This window comes from Triturus cristatus, chromosome 8, assembly GCF_964204655.1.
Source record: "Triturus cristatus chromosome 8, aTriCri1.1, whole genome shotgun sequence".
Taxonomy (NCBI): Eukaryota; Metazoa; Chordata; class Amphibia; order Caudata; family Salamandridae; genus Triturus; species Triturus cristatus.
The window spans coordinates 1,475,015,015-1,475,038,196 of NC_140591.1; the positions used below are offsets into that span (position 1 = coordinate 1,475,015,015).

Sequence of the window (23,182 nt, forward strand, 5' to 3'; positions counted from 1 at the left end):
GCTAGTCACACAGCCTGAGTTGCCGCATCAGGCGATTTCGTCAACTGGGAGTCCAATGCAGCTATTTCACGCTCGATGCGGCTCATTGTTTGTCGAAGATCTTTAAATACCCCCGTTTGGAGATACAAACCCCAATTATAACAGCCTTAAATCCCTCCCTCAGCACTGCTGCTGTGTCCACTGAGCCAGTGTTGAGTTCGAAATAATCTTCTATCGCCTCACGAATTTCAGCCTTAAATAGATCGTCTTGAAGGGCTGTATCAGGAAAACGCCACTGTCTTTCGTACCCTTCCGGACATGGGAGAAGTAAATGCAATACTATTGGCGAGTGGTCCGAGTATGTGCAAGGGAGTGTGGTGTGGGAGTGGAACCAGTCCGCGACTATGGGAGAGATCAGCCAATAATCTATCCTGGACCAGGTTCTGTGTGGGTTAGAATGATGGGTATATTTGGTGAGGGCGCGGCTTGGCGTCCGGAGCTTTAGAAGTGTTGTCCAAAACAGGGTGTATTAACAAGTTAAAGTCCCCTCCCAGAAGCAGGACCTTGGGGTCATGTGTGATGACCCGTGCGTTCAAGTTGTGGAAAAATACCGGGTCGCCTATATTGGGGACGTAAACATTTACTAAGGTGACTTTACGGCCATAAAGATTCCCCGTGACTATGACATATCTGCCCTCAGGGTCCCGGGTCGTGTCTATGAGTGTGAAAGGGATTCTTTTGTGTACCAGAATGGCAGTGCCCCTAGCATAATTGCTGTGGGTGGAGAAAAATCTGTTCACCTCCCAGCTGGCGCCAAACCTGGCAGAGTCTGTGGTGGGGAGGTGGGTCTCTTGTAAGTACGCTATATCGACCTTGTGCCTAATAAGATAATGGATCACCCGACTTCTTTTTCGGGTGTTATTGAGCCCTCTGACATTCCAGGACATGAAGGAGATGGCAGACGGCCCCTGAACATTACCTAAACGTGAAATCCAACCAGTGCCCAAATCGTCGTCAAACAGGAAGTGTGCGCCATGGCAATGTGAAGTGCAATGCAAGTACAAAGTGTGAATAATAACCAAAACAACATGTAGAACTGCCCCTCAGCCCCCACACCCCACCCAGCCGCCTTCCATCCCAGAGTTGGCCAACCCACATTGAAAATCCCCTCCCGAAGGTCATAAAGGCCATCAGGCCAACCATTGAGAACCAAGAAGTGGTCCCCACAATGCAGTAAACCAAACACCAGGGATATACCCAGGGGGGGTGGCAGCTCGCAATCAGTCAGGCCAAGTGATGTATCAGATAGCAACGATAAACATTACGAAACTCCCAGAACCAATTATTAATGCAGTCTAACATAGGCTGACCATCGCCCAGTTCCGGAATTCGAAAAAAGGTCCGCACTGGCATCAGATCCGCTGTGTGGCGGGGAGGCAAGCGCCCCCCCCCCGATGGAACGCGCATTCTGAGTCTTATATGTGCGGCAGAATTCTTGGGCCTCTGTGGGAGTGTCAAAGATTCTGGACCTACCGTTGAAGTCCACTTTCAGTCTCGCTGGATATAGCATCCCATATTTGAGCCCAAGTTTACGCAGTGTGGCCTTCACCCCTTGAAATTTCCTTCTAGCCTCCTGGACCATCGGAGTGAAATCTGGATAGAAGGATAGCTTGGAACCCTGTAACTCAATCACTCCACACTCTCTAGCCAACCTAAGCGCTGTGTCGTGATCTCGAAAGTTCAAAAGTCTCGCGATGATAAGTCTCGGAGGATGGCCCAGGTTTGGTCTGGGGCCGACTGTCCGATGCATGACCGAGTCGAAGTTGTCTCCGGGATTCCCATGATGCGAACGTTGTTGCGTTGCCTACGCGCCTCCAAGTCCTCGTTCTTGATGGCGAGCTCTTTTAGCAGGCGTTCAGTCTGTTCTAACCTTTTCAGGGATTGGGTAGTCCCATCCTCTAAGTCCAACACCTGTGCTTCCACTACGTCCAACCGGCGGTCGTGGGCCTGGACTTTGGCGCCCAATGATGCGATGGTTTGATCCAGGGTGTCGAAGCGGGAGTCCAGTGCCTTGAAGCCAGCCCGCATCTCAAGCAGCACTGACGCAACCGAGGCATCAGAAGGCTCCGGCGCCTCCGCTGCAGCCGCCTTCTCCGCCATCGCAGGGAGGAGAGATGAAGTACCTTTAGTCGCTTTCCCAATGGCAGAGTGCCCTGTTTTGGGACCCTACGACCCATGCCTCCGGGGTTGTGCCGTGTGTCCAGTGGGTCTTGCTGCGTAAGCGCGTTCAAGGTGGTGCGCGGTTCAAGTAGGCCCGCGCAGCGCTCCTGCCACTTGCGTGATCGCACCGGGCGATGGGCACCAGCAGGGATCCAGCAGCGTTCTCAGCAAGGGGAGAGAGCAGATGTCCAGGTACGCAGACTTATGGACTTCACGGCTGAAAGCTGCCCCAGAATCCACGTCCGGATTCGAGTGTGATGCGCCTCTTGGTCCGAGCGGTGCTGGCGTCTAGCCGATAGCGTGGGGGGTCCTGTAGTCCCCCCATAGCGTGTCTCCTGCACAGCGCGATGGTGAGGCGTTAGAGGCGAGGCCCGCAGGGCCCACCGCAGGCGCGTGGCAGTGGCGTCGCTGTAGACAGCAGGCGGGCGCACCACCGCCCCCCCACCGGGCACGCCCGCAGTCCCAGCCAGGCACCCCAGCCCCCGATATCCCCGGCCCGCAGGCCCTGTCCCCGCAACGCCGGATCTGATGTTCAATGGGCACTGGGCGGGGCAACCAGTCTGGGCGCAGAACAAGCACCGGTAACGGGGGGTAATAGGGGCACAGGTACACCGCCCGACTCACCCGATGTCTCGCTGGTGGTGGCTTCAGGTCCGATGAGCGACCGCGGGCAGCCGCTCAGTGCGGGTCCACCCAGGCGCCCGTAAGAGCCGTGCCGGCAGGTCCGGGCCACACGCTCCGCGATGATTCCCCGGGTCTATCAAGGGCAGGAGCTCCGCAATTAGGGCCACAGCACCAGTGCCGCTTCCGCTGTCCGCGGCGGTGGTTTCGGTGCAAGTTGTGAGGCTGATTCCGGGGAAAATCGCCGCTGGGCCAGGCTGATGTTACAAGCCTTACTAGCTAGCGGCCATCTTCACCGCCGGCTTGGCCACGCCTGAAACATCAGTATCTTTATTGTACTGTTGTTAAAAACTAAAGGACAGTAGTAAAGGACAGTAGTAATGGATTCTCCCGTTATAATTATTGCACACATCTGAATTTTGCCTGGGATGTTCTGTCTATTATTCACGAGAAATGACACTCCCAATGCAAGGGATCAGACGTAGTCATAAGTCCCGGCTGTTGCCTTCAAGAGCGTGCATTTCGGTTGTAGAGGGCGAATAGTGCTAGAACACTAACAGAAGCGTCTAAAGCAACAGCATCTTCACATGGCTTCTCAAATCTGATGCCAGCGCAGTAGCTGGAGCTTTAGGGTAGGGTTCTAGGTACGGTGCCAAGCTAGTCTCTAGCTGCTGGCTTGAGATGGAATTAATGCATGTAGAAGCCTCCTCCTGGTGTATGTTCATTGCCTGAAAGAGTCTATGTGTGAAGCTGCACCATAATGGACATATTTCACCAAGAAACTACCGCTGAGAAACTTCTCGGCAAAATGTGCCTCAACAAGGCAAGGGACTGAGACAAACAAACAGAGGCCATGGAGACAGCTTGGTGGACCATGGGGTGTGAGCCTCGAGATATGGTCCACTCCCCTAAACTTGAGCTGCTCCCTCTTTCTTGACCTAAGACCCAGGTATGAACCCAAGTGATGGGACACAGCTGTGTAAGTCTGGGCGTGGGCCAGGAGCTCCAGTTTATAAGCAGCTTCGTAAAGTGTATGGTCATCGCTTCTTAATGTCCTACAGAATTCTAACTCTCCAAAGCTGCAGATGTCGACTGGCTAGGATAATCCCACCTGTGATTAAAAACACCTTTTACACACTCTCTAATGTGAGAAGGACCAGGTATGGTGATAAGTAGTATAATTACATTATTTTGCAAATTTATGATGCTTTGTATATTTGACCAGTCTTAATTAATTGCAAATAAAGAGCTATTCATTCATCCATTCTTATGGTAATTGAGTATATGCTAACCTATTCCGCAATAATCCATGTTGTACTTCCTTCGAAAACAGGGAACAGGTCCTCTTTGGAGCAGTTAAGATTGAGTTAGGTGTCAGGATTTATTTTTAATATTGATAAATAGCCACTGTGCCTGTCCATCTAATGGTGGCTACTGAGGCCTTGCTACAGACAACTTACATGATATATTCACTCACATTGTGTTTCTTCTCTTTAGTTCACAGGGATTTCCTCAAGAATCATGGTCATTTCAAGACGCTGCCTAAAATGGCATGGGCCGGGGAGCGCCGTGAGACCCTCTCTCCATTAAAGGTACTAAGTTCTAACTTTATATTGTAAGGTTGGGAGTGGATTTGGCCATATGAGATTTCACAGGGAAATAATTTGTCAGGTACAAAGGAATGTATATACACTCTGCTAGGGTGTAGCACCGAAGTTTGGTAAAAAGATTAAATATGTTCTTACGTATGTTGATGTTTAATCAACATACAGAAATCTTTATCCAGTGTTGGTCCATATATACAAGACATTAAACATATTTAAAGGACTGGAGATTTAATGTATAAAGGAACACTAAAAGAGCTTAATATCCTATGTATTTACTTATTAAAATGGAAAAAGAGGTGCTGGATATACATTTATATATTTACTGAAAAAACTAGAGGTTCATGTGACGTTACAGTTAGGTGAAAATTTCAGTGACAACGTAGTGGTCTTCACTTAAAAAAACACTGAAATGTACCAGTTTTAGCAATCTCCAGTAACTACAACCCATGCCCTCAGGTAACTATAACTCGCACCCCCACCATGCACAGCCTTGTCATTAATGATGTCATAACAGATGTTGCAGTGGTGTTATTAATGATGTCAAGTGATCTAATGTGTGGGGTAATGAGCAGTGCATGGCGAGGGCACGAGTTACAATTACCTTAGGGTACTTCGGCGCACGTGCTTCTATTTTTGCAAATTCTGCACTGGCTAAATATGGCTGACTTCCAGCAAGGAGTCACTTTCAGTTCAAAATGTTTTATCTGGTGCACCTTGCCACAAAACCTGATCAGCGTTCAGAAGACCGCTTCAGGCGCTGCATCCCAGGCAGAGAGTTGAGAGTGGGGAAGGTACACTGCCTCTTCCATCCAAGGAGACGACAAGTTTGTGTCGGAGATAGAATGTTGGCCAACAGGAATCCAAGTGGGAAAGGCTCCTTTGGCACATCTCAGTCTGGAACTGGTTTTCAGATCTAAAGAGATGTACTAAGTAGGTGTTTCTAGCTCTGGTGTTTGTGTTTCGGAGTATTTCAGCCTCTAGTCGTTAGCCCTGTGCTTTGCAGCAGCTCATAGGATGCACAGGGCACAGATTCTAAACTTCCCTCGCCAGTGACAACCAAGAGCCATTCATTCTGAACCAGGACACATGATGACAAGGCTCAATGTCCCTAAAATATGACATCTACCGCGTACATAGAAGACTGCCATGAATCTCGATTTTCATGCTTAAATTGTGTGATCTTAGGCAAATCTTGTCTTTCGGTATCCACCAGCATCTCCACCTTTGATCTTGGGCAAAACAGTACCACTGTGAACCTTTATTTCATTATCTACAAAAACTTGAAGGCCTTTCCAACGTGTTAAACGTTGGGAGTGCCCACTTTCATCAAAACAAAGCCCCCGCCAGGAGCTGTGCTCGCGTAGCTGCCGGATTCTCACCATCTGCGGCCTCATTTGCAGATATTGGCTCTGGGAGGTCTAGAGCTAGTAAAATATTTGCACATCAAGTACAGTGCACACCGCACACTTGCAGAAGATGGCTCGTCAACAAAGCTGCTGATTGCTGTAATCAGGCACTTGACGAGGTGGCATTGATTGCCAGGCAGTGTGAGCATCCACATTTGATGTTTTGAGGGAAGGATTCATGAAGCAAAAGCCATAAATAATGCAAAGTAATTCAAGCAGGGCTAAAAGTAGGATTACTCTTTGCTTCCTTATTTGCATAAATCCAAGTTCATGTCACAGACACTTTTCAGTGCAGCAGTTCATTGAACATGGGACTGTGATTTGAGAAGAACGACTCTCACACATATGACACCTCTATTTAAGATCCTAATTGCATAGCAAATAATGATATGAAATCTTTACAGGCCCCAATGTAAAGACGGGATTGACCGAAATGGAAGACATTTTTTAAAATGTGTGTGTTGCACAAAGTACATTAGGTACATCTGTAATTGCAAACAGTCTGAATGTCTATTCTTGCTTCTGGTAAGTGCACAAGTGCTTATGGGTAACACAATGGTTTCAGAAGTAGCGTGCTACTCACCGAAAAAGTGCTTCAACACCCCATCAAGGGTAGCAAGCGCTATATCATAGCAAACCTTTTCCCTCTTCTATCCCTCCACTAGCCTTCTCAATCCAAATAACTGACTAACCTATCCACCACTCAAAACCCTTTAATATTTCACTATCCTAATTCACCACTAATCCTTTATGGGTTCGGGAGTAGCGTGCTACTCACCTAAAACGCGCTTCAACGCCTCGTCAGGGGTAGTAAGCGCTATACAAATGCAAACACAATACAATACTCTGGGAGATGTAGAATCCAGCGTAGGACGCAATGCCTCATCGTCTCTTCTCTCCCGCAGCCAATGGACGCAGCTGGGAAGGCAGGTTTGTTTTTGCGCTTATCAAACAATAACATTGAGCTCACTGCCGTGTCTTTGATTGGCCGAGCCCAAGCATCAGAGAACAGGGTCGATTGTGAGCACACAGTTGAGTGTGGAATGCTCTGTGAGGAGGGAGTCCTGGGTGAGAGGACACAGCACGGACTGGGCAGTAAGAAGGGAGGGATGTGGCATGAGGGGTGTGGAATGTGGAAGCAGGAGTTGGGAAGGAGACTAGGATGCAAGGAGTGAAGAGAATGATAACTTTAAATTAAATGGCAGCTCACTAAAACCAGTCAGGATGGAGCTAATAGAAAGAAATGGGCTATCCTCACAGCCACAATATACCTTATAAATTCAGTTTTTATCCTTTTCCTGTCCTTCTCTCCTTTCTTCCTCATTTTCCCCTCCCAGTTTTTAAGGCTCAATCCAGACAGATTTTGCTTTCTGGGATGTTGGCAATCCTTAAATTTGAAAGTGCATGAACTATAGACAAGAAGTAGCTCAGAGAGAGTGGGCATGGGTCAGCCTTCTTCAGCCATTGGCTCTCGTAATTTTCATTGTTTTCCATTGGCTGGGTGGGCTGTCCTTCAAGCCTATGGCATTTTGATGGTTACATTTCCTCATTACTTGTCCTTTGAAATTATAACAATTTGAATCAATAAGCAGTCTTCACTCCCCAAGTGCCCTGAACTCCCTTCCTCTCACTTGCTAATATCCCAATCCCTGCCCTCACCCCCCACCACGGCTGTCATGGCCGCCACTCCCTTCACTCCATTGGCCACAAGTTCACTTTCGCCCTGCGTCCATTGTTTTCAAAATACTGATGTGTTTAAATCAAATCAAGAAATTGGTATTTTAAAAAAACCAAACAGAATGTATTGCTGCCTTCCTTCCTGATGCACAAGCCGCCACTTTGCAGAGCACCAATGAAATATGGCGCACGCTGCTTTAGAGCACATATCTGCCGGCAACCTTCTGCGTTGCCCTTGAAGAATAATATAAAAATGCCATTCTGACAAGAACATTTGTTCAATAATTGCATTTGTTATCGGACCATAACTGTTATTTGCTTGCAAGAGAGGAAACATACAAGATGGAGTGGAGACTATCTTAACTGATAATGGAAGACAGAGCCCCCGCAGAGGATGGGGGATGGGGCTGTCCTCAAAAACACGGGAGGAAACGTGTCCCTGTTGAGATTAGATAGACAGAAAATAAATCAGCATAGTCAATTAAATAAGTCTTAAGGGGGCTCGAGACCAGTAAAAGTTAGAAACCATTAAAGTTTTTAAAATAATTAAAGACCAATACAGTAAGAAAAAACAATATCTATTCAAAATGCATGATAAATTAATATAGGGAATTAGGACAAGGCTAAATCAAAATGTAATAGAGTCCAACATCAAATCAGGTCTCTGAATAAAATATTCTACGTCCTAACAAGACTTAGTTCACCTCGCTAATGGAACCTTAAAATAAAATTCACTGTGAAAATGGCAGTGTTGGCATAGGATTAGATTGTTCCACAGATTAACAAAGCAGAATACAGATTGTAGTGTAGCATCATCCAACACCACCCAGTGCCATCCCCTAAATTAATATTAATACAACCCCTCTTGACCTAATGTCATCGCAAAGACAGAACAAATCCATGCCGTGGCTGCACTGAGAGTCAGGATAGAGGCTGAGCCTAGTTCAGGCAGCACAGGAACATCCAGTTTTGTAAAGTGCAGGGTTTTCATTCAATGCGCGAAAAGGTCATGATGGTAGGCAGATATTATTTAAAAATCAGAAATATAGTCCTCATTGGCCAGTGCCACTTCACATATAACATTTACACAAAGCCCTAGGGCTGAGAGGAGCCAGAGCGCAATCCAGATCCCAATGCCGTGAACCCGAAAGATTGGGACTAAGAGATGGGCAGTGGGCAGGAGCCTCCAGGGGTTCAGAACCCAGAGTGCACCCCTCTCAACACACGCTCCTCCTCCCCTTGCCTCCAGACGTTGATTCCAGAGACCCTGCAGTCAACGTTTAGGGCTAGAGAGTTTTTATGGGGCTTGACTTGTACCCCAAGGGCCTGCTTCCACCTCATTCTTCTCCTAAATCTGTAATCTACAGATACTTTTTTACTTCTTACCCTGGCTTGCTACCAATAATGTGTAGGATTTTCAGCCGCTTATTGTCCATTGGTGGAAAAAGTCCAAGTGAGCCTCCACTTGAGGGGTTCCATGCATGATGTTTGTGGGATTACTGGAGAGCAATTGGTGACTTTCCTTTCTAACCCGTGGAAATATCACTTTGCACAATAGTCCCATTGTAACTTACTGAAGAAGACAATACCAGCCAATTTACCCGAAACGGTCACCTTCGACCAACCTTTCGCTGTCATGTTCAACATAAAGTGAGTAACCTCATCATCTCTCCTTCATCGCTCTTCCTCACTCCGTCTCCTTCAAGCCCCGACTCCAGACTCTTACCATGCCTGGGGGTTTGGGAGAGGAGGGTGAAACAGTTCGAAGGGGGAGGGTTGGGAGTAAATTCACACTCGCAACAGTGAGCAATTTTAAGGTTTATACTTATGAAGTTGATACAATTCAGGATGTAGGGAATAGGTGTAGTGATAGGCAGTTGCACTGGGGGACTTGTTGGAGGGGACTTAGGGGTGTGATGTGCACCTGTTTCAATAAAGAGGCTTTTTTCACACTACAAGTTGTCAGTGATCTGTGCTGTGCCCTCTCACCCAAAGCACTCAAGGCAGACGCCCGCTGCTTGCACAGTGCTGTTGAGGGAGTGGGAAGTCAGCTGTGTTGCAGGAGCTGGGACTGTGCCAGCTCTAACCACCCTACCGCCTTCATGTCTGGAAATTGTTTAATTCCCCTGAAGACCATGAGCGCATCCAATTACCGTGCACTGATATCTATCAAGTCTCGTTAACTGGGGGTAGGGAGCCATGGGTGAAGCCGCTCAGGCCCCAGGTACCGCAGTAGCATTGTTGTCAATTAAAGGTAATATTTACGGTAAACACTCCTGTTCCAGCCTACAAGGGCTGGGGGGGGATGGTTCTCAAGATACACATGGTTTCCTGATTCACATTGTCTATTGATCATGAATAAATGCAACACTAGAGAGTACAGACGGCTTAGAGTATGAGCTACTTTCCAAAGACCCCATGGGACGTCAGTACTGTGCAAGTCCAGGGCAGCATCGTAGCTTAATTTGAAATGTATGCCTTATTGTCTTCACATGTTTTGGCCATTTTGCATATAAATATACAAACAGCCCAATTTATGCCATGGCTAGGAAAATAAATGTGGCCCAATAAAACATGTTATTTCAAACAAGTGCACTAATGCAAGCCCATTCACACATGTATTACTGTAGTGAAAGGTCAAATCCCATGTTCCTACCACTGTACAAGCTGTTGTGCTCAGGTTCCGGTTTACACATCAGTGTATGAATATCATACATGACCAGAGGTTCATTTGTAAAAAAATAAGTGCCGGCTTTCGTCAAGAGGCAGCTTGCACTAGCCCATTTCTCCTGTTAGAGCCACCTAAAACAAAACCAACTACTAACCGTGAAAGTGGGGAGAGTATGTGACATAATGGTCAGAGCTGCAGACTTCAGAGCTTGGGAACCAGGTTCGAGTCTCAGAGTCGGCTCAACATCCTGTGATTCTGGGCAAATCACCTCATCTCCCTGTAAATTAGTGTGTCCTTAACTGGTACTCATGAAAAGTGACGGTGTTGAAGATTATGTGCCAGAGCTGAGCACCAGAAAACACCAGCTCAAATTAAGCACTGCACATGACAAATAGCTTTGCTCAGGCACCGCCGGGGAAACTGCTTCCAACTTTGGCGAGGTGAAAAATTCCAATATAGCATACTCCTAATTCTGACCCAATTGAGGCTTCCCCTACTTCACTCCTGATTTGAAAAAGGTAACAAGGTGGGGCTGCAGCCTGAACAGAAAATGGACGGACCACGCTCCATCATCTTCTTGTTACACATGTAATCGGTTAGGCTCATCTCTTCCTTCCTACCTACATTTCTGCAACTTTTATTGCCTCAGTGAAAAAGAGCTTAAAGTACCGGAACAGAATGGAGTCAAAATCATTATTCCACCTTCAGAAAAACTTTCAGAGATGCCATTAAGGCGTATCATAAAGCCATTAGAAAATCATGTGCCTGGGAGGGTATGCTGGTGCAGAGAAGGTGTGAGTCTAGTCACACCTAGGGCCTTTGTCGGCCTACTCAAAATGCCAGATCTTCAGCTTACTACGAATTTCAAGCAGTGAGGAGGAGGCTCTTATGTGTAGCAGTAGGTTCTTTCATGCTTTAGGAGTGATGTAGAAGGCTTGACCGCCAGATCTGGTTTTCCATGTCAGGAGGCTGTACGCCTCTGGAGGTGGTTGGAGCGCCAGTGTATTTTCACGATTGTGGACGACCTAGTAGGCTCCCTGAATGTCAGAGTAACTGAAGTGAACAGGCAGATTCTGGCAGATCACGAGTGGTGTCTACATCCCGAGGTGGCACAGAGCATCTTCCAACAGTGGTCAGAACCCAGGCTAGATCTTTTCAGCACCATTAGAACACTCAGGGCCTGATTTAGATCTCGATGGACGGGTTACTCCATCACAACAGTGACGGATATCCCATCTGCCGAAATTAAAATCCCATTATATCCTATGGGATTTATATTTTGCTGGACGGGATATCGTCACCATTGTGATGGAGTAACCCGTCTGCCCAGATCTAAATCAGACCCTCAGTGTCAAAAGTTTTGCGTGTTGAATTTTCCACAAGAACAGTCATTAAAAGATGAATTCTAGCTGGAATGGAGCTCAGGACTCCTGCACATCCTCCCAAGCCTTCCTCACCAGCCCCAAGTTCTGAAAAAGATCGAGAACGACCAGGCTCAAGTGCTTGCTAGTGGTATTGGATTGGGCCAGGAGTCTGTACTACCTGGACCTTCTCGGCATGAGCATTTGACTGCCTTTCTCAACAACACACCATCGTACTCCACCCGAAATGACACTTGCACTCATGGAAACTGAGCAGCAGCGACTGACTGTGTTTGATCTGGTGGATGTCATCCTTACCGCCAGGCTCCCTTTCACGAATTCCATTGATGCAGGAAGCCGGGACAAAATTGTGGCTTGGTGAGGCATTCACAAAGCTGTTCACTTACAAGCAAAGCTTATGGATGTCCTTTTCCTTGTTTTGTCTCTGACCCAGTGTTGGAAATGGCCCTTTTTGCAGAGTTATCCCTAAACTTTTTGCGTATTCCTCCTATTTTTTCCTGACCTGTGTGTGTTGGTTTTAGGACTCTGGGCACCTCACCACTGCTGATCAGTGCTAAAGCGCATATGCTCTCTGTTTAAACTGTGTTTTGATTAGTGTTTCCATGATTGGCTATTTGATTTATGTGTCATTTGCTGGTCCAACAATCCTTGTTTAACTCCATTGTTGTGATGAAACAGTCATAACTCTCTTCCACATTATGCAATTCATTACTCAAACAGAATTCTTTGCTTACCGTCACCCCACCAAAGAGGAGGAGAGGCTCCATCAATTACAACCGAAAAGGGTTTTGAGCTCCAACATTAATCGTACCATATACCATTGAGTGAATTTTCAGCTTTTTATGGGTTTCAATTGAGCAAAGAAAGGGAAGACAGGGCGAAAGAGGACCTTTTTGAGGTGGATAGTTCTCTGCACAAAGCTGTGCATTGGCTAAGAAGCAGCCTCTGAAAGGTCTGAGAGCCCATTTTACTAAATCTACGGCTGCTACAACTGCATTGCAATGTGGAGGGACTGTCCTCGACATCTGCCAGGCTACGGCATAGGCGTAAGTGCATATGTTCATGAACCAATATTGCCTTGAAGTCAGCTCTGGCTGGAAACACACTTCTCACGCTTGGTCTGCAAGACTTTTTCTGACTGTTTCCTAATCAGCTCCCTGAGTGGTTTTCGGAGGGTGGCTTGATAAGAGATAAATCAGTCACAGTAGTTGACAGTCTCTGGGAATCTGTGAACTCCTGATGCATTCTGGGGCGGTTCATCATTCTTGATGTCCCTAACTCTTTGTGGGTCACCTCCAGTTCAGTCTGATAAGACGTAGCCTTCTAACAGAGGTGTTGCGTCTTTCCTTTTGGATGGGGAGCATTGTTTCCACACATGTCCTCACTTTGCCAGTTTGTTCGGCCCTATGTGTGATGACCATAAGGTGCATTCAAAAGGGGGACCTGTGCACTGTTCCAATTATTCCTGCCTTCTCCATCTTTTTAGCTCCCATTCCTACACTTTATGGAATCTAATAAAGCAGGGTCATGAGCCACTGGCTGAATCGTACTTTTCTGTGTGAAAGTTTTTGCTTTCGAGTTTCCCCTGTTTTTTGACAATTTTGAGTCTACTATCATGCATTGGGATATGCTGATGGCAAAGTTTGTCAGCTGGATGACTTCTGCAGTGACGTAACCAATGAATGTGTCCGCCCCTCTGTCCATCATGTACATACTACAGGTCACCCATCCTTGTTTTTGTTAGATACAGAGCTGGCTAGTGCTGGAGTTGTTGAACCTGGCTGGTGGCTGTGACCTTTACCACTGCACCTGTGCCAATGGCAGTGGTGAAAGGAAACTCTGAATAGTTACTTCACATCTCCTTTCCTCTTTCTGTACAACCAATATATATCAAGCACCTCTTTATCTCATCCTATGCTAAGGGATTGGGGTGTGCCTCGAGTTTGTGTCTAACCGTCCAAACAAATGTTTGACTTGCTCATCCACCCTGGTTTCTCCATTCTCAGGAAAGACAGGCCGGACAGAATAGGAGGTGGCCTAGCCTTAATCTTCAAAAACGAGCTACAAATCTCTCTGGTTAAAAACTCGGACCATTCCACCTTTGAATACCTGGGTGCGACACTTAAAGCCCAGGGTTCTCCCCCAATTTGTCTGTGTGGGGAAGTGCCGAGCGTATCCCATCCCTGGCCCATAGTGAGTAACCACGAACACCCACCTATCGGCGCTAGGACCCAGAGTCCGGAGATACGGCGGGCGGCCTTCAGAAAAATAAACAAATCCTTCCGTGTGCCGCCCCTACAGGAACCACTCATGCAGGACATCGCGAGAGGAGGCGGGAAGGACTTCGGAAGTGGTTGTGGGAGCGAGGAGAAAACTGACCAATCCACAGAATGCCAGCGAGAGGAAGCCGGAGGAAGGAAGAAGCTAGCGAACGACGAGACGGCGAGGGAGGAAGACGCGGAGTCCGAAGACGACGTGGAATCAGGAGAAGACAAAGACGAAGAGGACGGCCAAGACGAGAGGTGGTGTGAAGACTGGTGGTCACCACAGGAGGAGGCTGGGGAGCGGCCGCAACTCGGGAGAGTTGCGGCGGAGCCGGTGAGTGGTTCGGGACTGGGAAGGGGAGGACAGGGTGGGATAGACAAGAAAAGGGGAAGGAGGGGAATAGGGACTGAGAGTGAGAATGAGGGCACACTTGATAGTCGTGAAAAGCACCTACTTCTCGTACACTAACCCCTCCCTGTAAATAGACCTATAACGTTAGCGGGACAGCCTGAGAGAGAAGCCGATACCCCAAATGTTCACTATGTACTCCCCCTCATCATAGTCACGTATATTTCTGAGTTTCTTACCCTCACGAATTAGACTTTCCCGCCCAAAAACGCGTAGATTCACCCCCGTGGTATGGTGAAGGGACTATCCTAACAAAACAGGCATATATATTATAAGACTGACGGCTCCTCTTTCTTTTTATGCTCATGAGCCTCCGTGGGAGAACCTCACCAAGAGAAGAAGACCAGCCAGGAGAGGGCCCTACTGGACAATACGCCTCCCCGGAGAAAGAAAAGAACCAAGAGGACACTGAGGACTTATCAACCCCCCTCGCAACCTTTTTAAGCGAAACCTTGAATAAAAGTCGCCGACGGGCATCCTATATACAGCCTCCTCGTCTGTTTATTCGGCCCGCCCTCCCACTGTCTATATAACATCTATCATGCCCCTGGTGATCCACTTCCCTTCCCATAGGAACTCTCGGATCTCCTCACCCAATCCTCTCTCTCCAACACTGATAATCTCTTCCTTGGTGACTTCAACCTCCACTGGAATTATACTAAGGACCCCGCAGTTAATCTACTTTCCAACTTTCTTGAGATCAATGACCTTAAACAAATTTGCCTTTCCCCAACCCACACCAAAGGGGCCACTCTTGACCCCATCATCGCTAACAACAATCTGGCCACCTTATCCAACATCATCCCCATCGATTTGTCCGACCACTACCTCATTCTCTTCACGATCTCTTCCACGTCTTCTCCCCTCTCCCCAACACCTCTTAAACACAAGAAACTGACCAGAAACTTTAATCATATCCCCCTTGGCGAACTGGAGTCTAAGCTGCAAGCTCAACTTCTACTTAATCCTCCCTCCCATAATGCTAATGACCTCACACACCATTTCAATAATTCAGTTAAAGAGGTGCTTGACCTACTTGCCCCTCCCAAGCTTAAAACTATATGAAATATCCCTTCCAAATCGTGGTTCAACCCAGATCTCGATAATGAAAGACGCTCTCTTAGATTAACGGAAAGAATGTGGAGGCAACACCCTTCCCCCCCAATATTGCCCTACTCTGATCCACTAGGTCCAATTACAAGAAGCACATCCTGAATGAAAAGGCCACCTACTTCCGCGCACAACTTGATCGGCCCAAAAATAGACCCAGAGAACTGCTCAACATTGTGGAAAACCAAAAATCCTCTGCCACCCCCCAAATCTTAAGGCCTCCATTGACAGTTGTAAAGATATTGCAAACTTCTTCTCCGAACAAATAGCCAAAATTGATCAATCCTTTCTCTTAACTCCCCTCTCTACTCTCCCTCTACCCTCCTCTGACATGGCTTCGGACTCTCCTGCCAATTATCAACCCACCCACTGACCCCTCACTTCTCCCTCCTGACACCCTCCCTACAGAATCCATCCCCAACAAACCCCAGCAAAAAAACAACGCCTCCTGGAATACTTTCTGCCCTGTTTCTGAACTCAAAGTATATGACATCATCACTAACCTTAAGCCTTCCTCCCACACCAAAGACCTCCTCCCTTCTAACCTAATCAAAGATCTTAAACATATCACTGCTCCTTTCTGGACCACTATCATCAATTCCTCTTTAGGCTCGGGGTGTGTCCCTGCCTTATTCCAGCTCGGACAAATCACTCCAATTCTCAAAAATCCCAATGCCGACCCTAACGACCTTAATAATCTCAGACCTATCTCTAACCTCCCTCTTCTCTCCAAAGCCCTTGAAAAATGCGCCCTTCTCCAATTGGATATACACATCAACTCTTTCAATCTCCTGGACTCTCTGCAATCTGGTTTCAGAAAAGGCTGCAGTACTGAAACTGCTATGCTTAACATAGTGGATGACATCCACCACTCCCTCGACAAGGGTGACTCTTGCCTTCTCATCTTCCTCGACTTCTCTGCTGCTTTTGACACTGTCAACCACTCTTCCCTACATAACACTCTCAAAGTTTGCCTTGGCCTCAATGGGATCGTTCTCCAATGGTTCACCTCCTTCTTCAAGCAGAGAACCCAACAAATCAAAATTTTGGACGCCCGTGAATGCGCATTTCTTGCGAGAAATGCGCATGCGCGGACGCCCGCGCAGAAAAGTTGGAAACCAGGAAGAGGGAGCCCCTGAGGCGCCGCGCTTCAGGTAAGTGGTGTTTAATTTTCTTTATTATAAATTAATGTTATCTTTTAAAAGGAGGGCGGGTGGGAGGCGGGTGGTTGGCGGCAGGCAGCTACGCTTCGCCCTTGTGTGCGTAGGCGCTGCCTGCTTTGCCTACTTCGAAAACTGCGAAGCAGGCAGCGCTACGTACACTACGTGGGTGAAGCGTAGTTGTCAGCCCAGGGTTAAACGAAATACAAACTTTCGCCAGACATTGTTGCCTTGTGGAAAGGCAGCCAGGTGCACTGATCGCAGTGATGGCCCACCCGACCCTCATCATCACCAGCTATTACAGTCTCTCTGCTGGTGAGCAGGCTCAGTGCTGTGAGGGTGGGCAGTGCACACTGGGCTCGATTCACAAAGGTAAAATTAGACCTGAAGTCTAAGGATGTGATTCACAAAGGTAAAATTAGACCTGAAGTCTAAGGATGTGATTCACAAAGGTAAAATTAGACCTGAAGTCTAAGGATGTGATTCACAAAGGTAAAATTAGACCTGAAGTCTAAGGATGTGATTCACAAAGGTAAACTTAGGCCTGAAGTCTAGGGGCGCAATTCACAAAGGTAAACTTAGAACTGACGTCTAAGGGCGCGATTCACGAAGGTAAACTTAGTCCTAAAGTCTAAGGACGTGATTCACAAAGGTAAACTTAGACCTGAAGTCTAAGGGTGCGATTCACAAAGGTAAACTTAGACCTGAAGTCTAAGGGCGCGATTCACATAGGTAAACTTAGACCTGAAGCCCAAGGGTGCGATTCACAAAGGTAAACTTAGGCCTCAAGTCTAAGGACGTGCTTCACAAAGGTAAACTTTGACCTGAAGTCTAAGGACGTGATTCACAAAGGTAAACTTCGACCTGAAGTCTAAGGACGTGATTCACAAAGGTAAACTTAGACCTGAAGTCTATGGAAGTGGGGCACGATTCACAAAGGTAAACTTAGACCTGAAGTCTAAGGGCGCGATTCACAAAGGTAAACTTAGACCTGAAGTCTATGGAAGTGATTCACTAAGGTAAAATTAGACCTCAAGTCTAAGGACGTGATTGAAAAAGGTAAACTTAGACCTGAAGTCTAAGGACGTGATTCACAAAGGTAAACTTAGCGATTCACAAAGGTAAACTTAGACCTGAAGTCTAAGTTTACCTATGTGAATCGGGCTCTTAGACTTCATGCCTAAAGTTAGACTTCAGGTCTAAGTTTACCTTTGTCAATGAGGTCCGTAGTGTTTAATAACGCAGCCTATTTCTGCAAAGCCACATAGGGCCAGTGCAGACTGAGACAGAAAGTAGGCCCAGGCACCAATTAAAAATGGCCTCCATTGGTGAATGTAAATGTGGACGACATTTGCAAACCAGGACAGTTTTAAACTTGAAAAGAGAAACTGTTTAGTTGTTTTTCTAAGTATGGGAGAGTCTATGCATGTGTGCTGTCTGCAGGCATGTTTTTGCAAATATCAGAGATATCAAAAGTAAAAACCGGCCCACCAGACCATAAAACAGGCCTGCAAACACCGAAAGAACAAAAAGAAACAGCCCATCAGACCTGTGATATCATACCTTTGAGCACTGCCAGACTGACCCATAGGCCACTGCGACCCTTCATAGGGCCGCCCTTAGATACAGACCTCACCTGGCGTCCCTATGGCTTGGCTTGCATGCGTGTTTCTTGGTGCAAGCCATTCTAGAGCGGGACAGCACTGTTGTCCACAACATAACGCTCATCATGTCATTGGCAGGCCTGAAGTTTCTGCTAGGAAGTGATCTATCCAACAGATCCGCGTCCCCCTCGCCCCCCATGTCCGCCATTTGCAGGTGCCAGGAAAAAATCAATATGGCCGCTGGTGCACTTAGTGGAATACTGCGCCAGGGACCCCATTGTGCAGTTAATGCGCTTCACATCAAATGCAGCTATTTGCTTTAAGCGCATTAATATTTAAAGGAATGAACAAATAGTGCTGTGGCTGTGTGATTCGGCCCTCTGAAAGGAAACCTGGCTGCTTATGGAAACTGCGTCATCGAGTCGATGTGTAAAAAGAGCTTTGGACAGGGATCACCGCCAGGCTAACGCTGCAAGAAGTTTCCGCGACAAGATTCAGCGGCTGAAAAAAGCTCCTGGATGTGTTTTTGAATCCATTCTACTGGGCGGGTTGTTTACCCAGGCAAGACCTTGAACTTGAGCAAAGCAATCACTCGAGTCGTTGCAATAGCAAACCCGAACATTAAACAGAACCTAAAACAAATACCCACGTCTCTGTAACGAACTCAAACCTGTACATATTTCGGAACAGCTCGTTTTATGGAGAAGTTAAAGTGCGGAATTAAATAATTCAGTATAGACACCCGGCCGCCATGGGAGGCATTGTCTGTCCCCCCACCTCTCAGCATCAGCTCCGCTCCCTGAGGCAAGTCTGCCGGCTGCACGTAACCTGTTCAGGTGTGGTGGGATCATTGCTTTAAGTGGCCCGGGTCTCACCGGGTCGGAGCACCGGCAGTTTTTTAAAGGAGGCCTCGAAACGGGTCTCTATCTGGCTCTGTTTTGTGCGCTAGCACAGGCGGCCCGATTTTTTCCGGACTGCAGTGACAGCAGGCACTAGTGGAGAAGTGATGGCATGACGTCATTTTCTCTCTGGATTTCCCTTCTCTTTTTGAAACTCGGGAGCAGCAACATTGTCGTGCTGTCACAAGGGCTTTAAGTAGGAGCTTTTTCAATAATATATACAAGCCATAGTTGCTGCTTATTTATCTTATGCAACTAACAACCATTGACAAAGCCAATAGTCCTGCCTTGTTGTCGGTATGATGGTACTTGTTGTATCATATATCTGGATGCAATGACAGAAACAGCAAAAAACAAGTCGGACCGCACACTAAGCTAAGCACAGCTTTTTACCCTATGTGTTTGTAGGCCACGCCCTTAATTACATAGGCCATGCCCCTTTTAGACACCCCCAAATTTTTCATTCCACTTAAAGCCCTGGGTGGGATCAAACAGATATCACGCGTTAGTAGTTTATTTTGGATAATAATCGCACTATTTTAGCTGTTTGTTTATTTGACAATTTTATATAGCGCTGAGCGCAGAAAGGTATGAGAGCACTTTCCAAAGAATACCACTGACGTAAAGGCCGTACACAGTGACGTAAAGGCCAGACAGGTTACACACACTAGATGGTGGATGCAGGGAGGATTAGAACAGGGAAGAGGGAGAAGTGCAGACGGGGAGAGAGTGGACAGGAGCAGGAGAGGGCGGAGTGTGATAGAGAGGAGGAGAAAGAGTGGAGAGTGAGGGCTGGAGAGCAGGTGAGAGGGATACAGAGGCAGAGACGGTTTAAGGTATGGGCAAAGTGGGCGCTGCCTCCCCTCCTCCTATAGAGCCAACTCTATTCTGTAGAGTCATGCCCTGATGACCTTTAATAATTCTTAAAAAGATTGTTTTAGATACTGTTTTCCTTTCATTTATTTTGAACTTGGGTGATTTGTGAGAGCATTACAGATATTTTGCAGAGAAATGTTGTGTTAATGTTTCTTAGATTCAAGAAAAGAACAGGTAGTGGTATTCCCTAAAAGGGAAATAACCGCACATCCGAAATTATGACTGTATTGAAAGTATCAGTAATATGCGTGACAAATGTGTATGTTGCTATATTGGCAACCGGGTGCTAGAACAGCTTCAAACACCTACTACCTGCAGGTGCTACTTGCACTTTAACACTATAACATGCATATAACAAGACACAAAAAACGAAGCTATTGCAGCACAACCATTCAACCTAAATTGTTTAAATAACCATAAAACAGTGTTGGTCATAGGTCAAAGTAATCCCATAATGTAGTTTTTGAATCTCTGCACAACGAGGACGATGAAGAAACACAAATCTGTTCAAAATAATCCAATCAGATCATCAAAAGAGTTTTCTTGTATCCTTTATTGAAGTCCAAAAATTAAAATTCCCAGCACACGATTAGCCGACACATGTTTCGTCTGATACACAGGCTTTTTCAAGGCAAAAATTGGGAATATTGGCGAACTGTAATGTGTGGACAATCCATCACTGCAGCGCATCAAATGAGAGTAGAACCAGGATCCACATAAGGATACCAACATATAGGTGATCAAAACATAGATGTAAATACCAATCTCAGCGCTGGCATTGAGCAACTTAGTAAAATCCCACAACCGCAGAGCTGTACTGGGCCCCGAAATGGCCCAACAGTAATGTCCCAATCCTTCCAATATAGAAACCGACACGAGTAAAGTATTGATGGTCTCTGTAGCAATAATGAGCATAGAAGTCAACGAAAAAGGCTTTTACTTTTTTCGCCGCTGCCCACACGACTGTGTTTGCGGAGGAGACGTCTGTGCTTGGAGGGGTCAACTTATCAGGGTTGTACCTCGTAGTGTCCGGGTGATATTCATCCACCCAAGACAGGTAATATCGTTGACTTCTATGCTCATTATCAGACAAGAAAAGAGATGGGCAATATAGAGAGGATGAGAAAAAGAAATGGAAGGAAGCACAAGGCCAAGTGGGAGAGGAAAGTTATGGCAAGTTCGATCGAAAAAGCAGGATATCGAAATGACAATTCGCCTTAACAAGATGGGTACAGTGTGAATTAATGTGCGTTTAGGTTCCCGCGGGAAGGCATCAGTGTGACTTTTGTTCTGAAGTACACCAGGCGAGATCCATAGAAGGGAATTTCCTGAGAAGAACTGATGCTGAGTGTGAGCGGTTTTGAAACAGGGTGGCTCAAAAAGGAGGATATTTACGCTTGTCAGAGTTCTGGAGTGGCCTGCCAGGCCGAGGAGGCCATAGAGGTAGGGCGGGGAGTCAACATGAACGACTTTGTAAGCCCAGCTTGGACTATATTCTAGCCTCGGTAGGAAGCAGATGCAGTTCAGCAGCAATAGGGGTGAAATGGGTGAATTTATTGGTTGATGATGCACGTCTGGCTGCAGCATGCAGTGTGGTTTTCAGAGGGAGAAGAGCTGTATGTCTGAGTGATGCCGGCGAGGTCAGCGTTTCCACAATCCAGTCTTGACAGAGCATGGGCTGGTGATTTTAGAAAAGATGGTGCCATGAGACACTTCATCTGCTTCAGAGGACGCAGCTGGAAGTTAGCCTCATTGGAGAGTTTCTTGATATGAGGAATCTTTGATAGGGATGAATCCAGGTTGATCCCAAGCGAAGCAATGATCTAAATCCCTCACCTGAGAACAGTGGTTCACTCATTAGGTGCAGCTTTGAATAGAGAGGCAGGGTCGTAGAGATGAGGTCAACAGCAAGAAGAGATTTCTTGAAGAAATGCAAAAATAACTGCAGATTTTTATATCTTTAAGTTTCTATGGCAGGTGCACAATGGGTGCACAACAGAAGTCTTTGGAAATACCTATATTAGAAAACTATGGAAACCCAAAAGGAAAAAACATGTAAATTGGTGGCAAATTATGACTTCATGCCCTTCCAGACTGGTCACTTCTCTGCTTGCCGATATACCCTACTTTGTTTCTAGCAAATACTTTTGTAGCTGCACCTCTGCTTTGTGGAATATATCTCCTGGTATGTCTGCCCAAGTGGAAGCAGTGCCTTTGCACCCAGCAGATATGTACTTTTTTTAAAGGCTGTGGACAAGAATTGTGGTCATTACTGCTCGCCGGCGACCACAGGAGATCTCAGTCTGTCCCACTCTGCCACTGTGGTGTTGGTTGGTGAACACAGCATATCTCAATCTCTAGCGCTCTGTCTTGTGCTGCTGGAGAGCGAGCACAGGAAATCTCATTTGCCCATGCTGCTTGTGGGCAAACACAGAAGATCTGCATCCCTCTGCTCTTTGTTTGTGTTGCTGGTGGGTGAGCCAGAGAACTCTCAGTCTCTCCCACTCTGCCACTGTGGTGTTGGTTGGTGAACACAGCATATCTCAATCTCTAGTGCTCTGTCTTGTGCTGCTGGAGAGCGAGCACAGGAAATTTCATTTGCTCATGCTGCTGGTGGGCGAACACAGAAGTTCTCAATCTCTTTGCTCTTTCATTATATTGGGATGTATGTCGTTACAACGCACACTTTTACAACGCATGCACTTACAACGCATTTTTTACAACGCAAAATCCATTACAACGCATTCCATTACATAGCATGACACTACAACGCATTTTTAAAAACTACCTTTACATCGCATTCCATTACAACGCATACTACCTTTACAACGCATACCATTACAACGCATAATATTAAATTGCATTTAAGGTAAGTATTAGATAGTATAGGGGTAAAAATTACTTTTCTAACTCCAGGGGGTGCAACAGTAGGGTAAGTGTTGGATAGTATAGGGGTAAAAATTACTATTCTAACTCCAGGGGGTGCAACAGTAGGGTAAGTGTTGGATAGTATAGGGGTAAAAATTGCTATTCTAACTCCAGGGGGTGCAACAGTAGGGTAAGTGTTGGATAGTATAGGGGTAAAAATTACTATTCTAACTCCAGGGGGTGCAACAGTAGGGAAAGTGTTGGATAGTATAGGGGTAAAAATTACTATTCTAACTCCAGGGGGTGCAACAGTAGGGTAAGTGTTGGATAGTATAGGGGTAAAAATTACTATTCTAACTCCAGGGGGTGCAACAGTAGGGTAAGTGTTGGATAGTATAGGGGTAAAAATTACTATTCTAACTCCAGGGG

At 46.6% G+C, this 23,182-nt stretch overlaps 1 protein-coding gene across 2 annotated transcripts in view; it reads left to right on the plus strand.

The window, feature by feature from the left end:
- The window catches only part of P2RY6 (pyrimidinergic receptor P2Y6), a 273,825-nt gene that overhangs the window by 174,228 nt on the left and 76,415 nt on the right, over window positions 1–23,182 (plus strand). For both annotated transcript variants that reach the window (XM_085623309.1, XM_085623308.1), the window contains one exon: window positions 4,318–4,412. Coding sequence is in view for 1 of the 2 variants with exons in the window: in XM_085623308.1 (XP_085479434.1) it covers window positions 4,368–4,412 (45 nt within the window). In the remaining variant the exon portion in view is untranslated. The remainder of the gene's footprint in view (window positions 1–4,317; window positions 4,413–23,182) is intronic.